The 5,786-nt window shown below is 43.1% G+C and overlaps 1 protein-coding gene across 4 annotated transcripts in view; it reads left to right on the forward strand.

Moving 5' to 3' along the window:
* Positions 1–606: 606 nt before the first annotated feature.
* Positions 607–5,786, forward strand: part of LOC118560437 (kinesin-like protein KIF20B) — an 8,322-nt gene continuing 3,142 nt past the window's right edge. For 2 of the 4 annotated variants that reach the window (XM_036131425.1, XM_036131426.1), the window contains exons 1-5: positions 2,142–2,743; positions 3,814–3,926; positions 4,001–4,156; positions 4,235–4,464; positions 4,561–4,645. In XM_036131425.1, the coding sequence (XP_035987318.1) occupies positions 2,581–2,743; positions 3,814–3,926; positions 4,001–4,156; positions 4,235–4,464; positions 4,561–4,618 (720 nt within the window). In that variant the 5' untranslated portion in view covers positions 2,142–2,580 and the 3' untranslated portion in view covers positions 4,619–4,645. Of the gene's footprint in view, positions 768–2,141; positions 2,744–3,813; positions 3,927–4,000; positions 4,157–4,234; positions 4,465–4,560; positions 4,646–5,487 lie in introns of those variants that run through there. The other 2 variants (XR_004929313.1, XR_004929312.1) reach the window with 2 other exon arrangements.

A 5,786-nucleotide genomic window follows, 5' to 3' on the forward strand; every position in this document is an offset into this window, starting at 1 on the left:
CTGATCACTGCTTGTTCCACAGGCTAAAAAACATTCTTTGGGGATTTAACAGGACATGAAGTTTCTTTTTCTTTGTCTCTATGTAACTATAAATGTCATCAAATAGTCGGCTTTTATCACTTCCATGCGTTTCATATTCCACATGACATAAATGTCTTAATGTGGGCGTGGCCAGCAGATTTTGTAGCATCTCCCTAAACAGAGTTTAGACACTGAAACAAGGTTTACCACTTTGCAATAAACTCTAGTTGCATATTCTATATATTAGCTCTGCATGGCAACATTTAGCCCTAAAATCCCTGCCTGGTCCTACCTGATGCCGTCAGTATTTGTTCACCCAGAGCAACTCTTTCCTTTTCCATGTTCTTTTTGATGTAGAAAAGCTGATGGCTGGAATATTTGGAAAAGCTTTCCTCACTTCCCTTGTGATCTAAAAAAAAGGCAGAATATTCATTTTGTATTCTTTGTAATATTCAATAGTTTGTTTCTGTTGTAGTTCCATATTTCTGCCAGCAGGGAGCGTATTCACAACTACAAGCTCTACGCGCTTCTTCTTTTGTCTTTTTTCTCTTTGCACTGATGCCGTTACTGCAGTTTAGAGAGAGTTAGAACAGGAGGCGTCAATATAACTAGTTACTAAGTAAATACTGATTAAAACTGTGTTATATCTTGAGTTATTGATCATAAGAGATTATCTGCACCTGCCAGGAGGGTTTCTGGTTGCGGGACATCACCGTGTTGTTGTGTTTTGTCGAGTGAAAACTGCGGTGAGTAATGATGATTAGCGCTTAGCATAGCATGCTAACTACTGCTGATTCTGGCTGATTGCTCACTGATTTCATGGAGAAAGTATCTTTGTTATATTGTTATGCTTGGAGACGATGTTTAAAACCAGCTGGAGACAGATGAAGGTATATCAGTGAATTAAGGATGTAAAAAAATGTGTTTTGTGTAAATTATCTGTTAATTGAGCTATTGCTGCTTGTGATTTGTACTATTACTATATGCCAACTAATGCTATAGAGTTAAGCGAGCTGGTTTTATGAGCTAAAACAAGAAACAATGTGCTTTTGAGTTATTGAGAGACAGTAATTTAATGAATGATTAACAAACATGATTGAAATGTGATTTAAAATAATTCATATACACCATTTTGTGTGTGTGGGCTGTTAAAAAATTAATTTTATAGCTTTATGTGATACTTTGTTAACTTGAATAAAATAAAGAGGATAAATACTGAACAGTTGATTTGGGTAAATGTATAAAAAGAGAGAGAGATTAATGTAAAAGCTGCTGCTCTATGCAGGTTGTTTTTTTTGTATCAGTCGGTTTTGAGGAACGTGGAGCAGGTTTACGGCTTACATGCGTGGAGGGTGTGACGTCAGAGGGCAGCTTCATCGTGCATCTGGAGAAAGCACATCTATGACATCATACAGATAAGAAAACAAAATCACACTACTCGGGTAGATGAACACTTGATAACAGACAAGACAAGGACACTGACTAATCTGGACGGTTGACTTTACCGGACTGGTTTATTATTTTGGGCCCATTTCATTTGCACTTTGAACAATATTACAATTTTTTTCCCGAATTGTGAATTTGTTCTGTTGTTGTTTATTTATGAGGTTGCTGATGGTAAATCTCAAGTTGATTTCTGGGATTGATGACGAAATATAAATTCAGTCAGTTGCTGAACTATTTCAGTTGGTGAATTTAAAGAGTCTTTGTGTAATAAATGATAAAAGGGGAACAAGGACCTCCAGAAACACTCAGCACTGTGTTCCAGGCTTCCAGCAGTGTTGCCAGATCTGCTTAATATCAGCGACTTTGAGCTTTTAAACCTTTTAAAAGGTAGAGGGCATAGAGCTGGTTGCTTGTTTCTGGCCGCCCACACTCTCTGTTTCTTTCTAAAGAGCAGCAGCCCGGGCCCTGAGGAATATGTTCTTTTATTAAGCTTCCTCTACCGTGTAAAAGTCTTTTATCCTGAACTAAAGCAGCCATCCCCTCACACACGCAGCGCTGCACATGTTTCTCATGCGTCGTGTTTGCAGCATCTTCTGTCTGCAGACGCGTGACACAGACAGGCAGCTGTTTGCTAGCAGTTAGCGTTAGCTTCCTTAAACGTCCCTATTTATCAGCAGCTTAACGATAGAGGAGCTGATATTTTAGTCAGTGAGGCTCTGTTAGCTTCAGTGACGATACTAAAGACTTTGTTCCTGATCTCATCAGCTAGTCTGAGAAACGAGACACGGCGGCTCATCTGGTGCCGTTTAAATGTGTTTCTGCTGTTTGTCATGGTTTTCATTTTTCTGCTCATCTCCACCTTTATACTCTGAAGCGTTTCCTTAACCTGTCAGATCTCCTACATAAACCAACTGTTACTTTTGACTTCAACATGTCAGTCAAGGTATTTCTACAGTTTGGAAGCAAATAAAAGAATCAGGAGCCGTTTGTGTTAGTATGATTTAACATAAAGGTCAGAATCATTGTTTCCTGTGGAGTCCCTCAGCTCTGCAGAGGATTTTATTTCCTCTAAGTGTGATTTCTCTCCCTCGGGACGACCAGAGTGAAGTCTGGATGAGAGCTGGTTCACCGTGTCTCTGTTCATCTGCAGAGCTGGAGGCCAAGCAGCGGGTGATGGAGGACATGCGTCTGGCCCTGACTGAGCAGGAGGAGACCCAGGAGCAGATGGAGCAGGTCCTGGAGGAGAAGATGGCGCTCCTCCAGGAGCTCTCTGCTGGTGAGGCACCAAAGACACAAAGCTTCACCATCAGATTAAATGATCAGGTTGGATCGTTGTTATGGGTTCAGTCAATTAATCCGATCATAATAATAATAATACGATCTGACATGCGCAGTTATCAGGTTTCCCTAAAAAAACACAGAAGAAGAACTTCAATCTTTGCTGAGTCTTCTGAGCGCCGAGACCGGACTTGTACGAGGTTCTAATGGTTGAAACGTTACTGAGTAAAGCAACATTTTTTAGCTCTTTTATTGTGTCGAACAGGAAGGTTGCATCAAAACCTCACCATCGCAGAAATACGTCACTTTTACGTCGGGTCCACTCTCGTCAGTCTGCCTCATCCAGACTAACTTGATCCTGACAAGTTTATGTGAACGTTGATCGGATTATCAGTCTGAATAAACCACCGGATTACAATTTCATTCTGATTGAGGCAAATCCGATCATAATATTACGATTGGCTGTTTGTTCTGATTACTTTTGTCCATTTAAACGTAGCTACTGTCAACAAGGAGGTCTGATCCTTTTCTGCAATGAGGGACTCAGACCTTCATCTTCATCAGCTTCATCGGCTGTTCAGCCAAACATGACAGTCATAAAAATACACATAAAAGTCGACTCTGACCATAAACACTCAGAAATCTTCTTTATTTATGTAATGCTGAATTTTTTAGCATCATTTAAAGGCGCTAACCTAAATTCTGCTCTGGTCCGATTTAAAGTTCAGTTTAACTAGTTTAACCAGATTTTTGAGGCACGTCGTAAAACCACGACTAAAATGTTTTCTGCATCCGTCCCCGTTTCTGCTGCCGAGCAGCGCATCAGGAGTCACGCCTGTAGACGTTGTCTGCTTCAGATTCAAGACGTTTCCTTTTGAACCAGAGGAAACCTCTGCTCCATAAATTCCAACAATTTACAGTTTGTCAGCAAACACACCCGACCTCGAGATTTTACCGCGGTCGGAGCTGAAAAGTCGATAAGATAGTTTAAGGTTGTGGAAAACTGGAGAACAGTCAGTGAGAGCGGCAGGAGGTCTGAGGAGTTAAAGCGGTTCTGTGTGGTTCCAGAGGTAAACAGGCTGAAGGAGAAGGTGCTGCAGCAGAACCAGGGAGCCGGCGGGCCCTCAGAGGACCTGGACCTGGCCAAGGATGAAGCTTCACGAGCTCAGGAGAGCTTAAAGGTAGAACCAGATGTTTTCTGATGTGGACCAGATCAGTTCAGTCACATCATGAAACTGAAGATGTTTTCCTGCAGATCCTGACAGAGAAGAGCCAGGCTGAACGCAGGAGGTGGCAGGAGGAGAAGCTGTCTCTGATTGGTCAAGCCAAAGAGGCAGAAGACAAGAGGAACCAGGAAATGAGGAAGTTTGCAGAAGACCGAGAGCGCTACTGCCGCCAGCAGAGCCTCTTAGTAAGAGGAGCAGGAGACCAGGAGCTGGCCCAACAGCCGAGGGGCCCAACAGTAACCCGTTTGCTCCTGCCTCCTCAGGAGTCCAAGCTGCTGGAGAAGGAGGCGGCCATGGAGAGCTGGAGGAAGGAGAGGGACGCCCTGGTTGCTGCCCTGGAGGTGCAGCTGCAGAAGCTGCTGTCCAGCCAAGCAGAGAAAGACAAAGTCATCAAGGAGCTGAGTGAGCAGAGCTCAAAGCAGCCAGCAGAGGTCAGTGTGGCGCCACCGCTTCCTTCCTCCTACGTCCTGCTGTCTCCCGATCTACGAGCAAAGTAAGCCCACTCCAGCCAATCGCTGCGCGCCCTCTGCCGGCGCTCGGCCAATCACCTGCCCACTGGTGGGCTTACATTTGACCAATCGCCTTCCAGCACCCGGATCCCTCATAAGCGCTCGGAGGAAGACGCTCCGCAGTCATCTTTACGTTGACAACTGTCTGGACTACTTTGGCGAGCGGTAAGTTTAAAATATACATGAATATTCTCTCTTTGTTTATTACAAATACCGAGCATGCTGCAAAGACGGCAGATTGATACGAACTCTTTCTGTTACCGTCTCGGTTTTAGCCGTTGTGTCTGTCGCTAGCTTGTACAGCGACCGTCCCGCTTTTTTCATACAGTAATAATAATATTTTACATGAATGTGATCAAGTTTGCATCTTGATCACACTTGATCGCGCTGTGCTGCTGCTGTAATAATGCGCGCTTCGCGGAGGTTGTGCGCGCCGGCCGCCCCGCTTAGCGCTATTCAGATTACAGTTATGATCATCACTTTATGAATGATCATAAATGCGGGCTCCTTTGATTTTTGTCTACCTCCCGCCAAGAAAATAAATAGAAATTACACTTGGTATTATAGCAACTACATTATACGAACAAGTAACACGATTATATTAACAAGTGTTGATTAATTTTTGATAGAATTATTATTAATATCCCAATTTAATTAATTTTACTTAATTCTCGCCTAAAATAGCGCGGTTTTAAATATAATATTGTTACTGCAACACCAACAAGTCTTATTTTTGTCTTTAATACATTTATTGCAAAAAAGTTTATTATAAAATATTTTTTAAATTCCCGCCTAAAACAATGCACTTTATTTGCAGTATAGTACAATATTTGATACCTGGTGATGCTTTATAGCATCAGTAAATGGTAAATAAATGCTGCTGCTCATTTGTAAGTTCTTTAAATACTGATTGTAAAAATTGACATAAAAATCCAGAGTAATGATCGTGCAATATTTCAAATGATATTTCTACCAGTCACATTGTGCTTATGCTGCTCTCCTTTTAGATCATGTATGCGTATCCCGTGTTGCGTAAAACTCCTCAGGGTCGACTCCTGATGGGCCGACTGAGGAGGCAAATAGGAGTACGGTGGTGGTGGCCGGGAGGGCCCGGCGTAAGGAGGAGGTTCTGGCCGAGGCCGCTGCCTTTGTGAGGCAGAACGGAGGGGATCCTGGTGACCAGTTCCTGGATCTGGCTCATTGTAAGATCCAGTTTGGAAAACACCAGAACCAGAGGTTCCGCTGGCTGCTGGAGAACTCCCTGGGTTACGCGGTGTAGCTGGTCAGCAGCATCACGGGGGAGGAG

This window comes from Fundulus heteroclitus, unplaced genomic scaffold (genome assembly GCF_011125445.2).
Source record: "Fundulus heteroclitus isolate FHET01 unplaced genomic scaffold, MU-UCD_Fhet_4.1 scaffold_43, whole genome shotgun sequence".
In the NCBI taxonomy this organism is placed as follows: Eukaryota; Metazoa; Chordata; class Actinopteri; order Cyprinodontiformes; family Fundulidae; genus Fundulus; species Fundulus heteroclitus.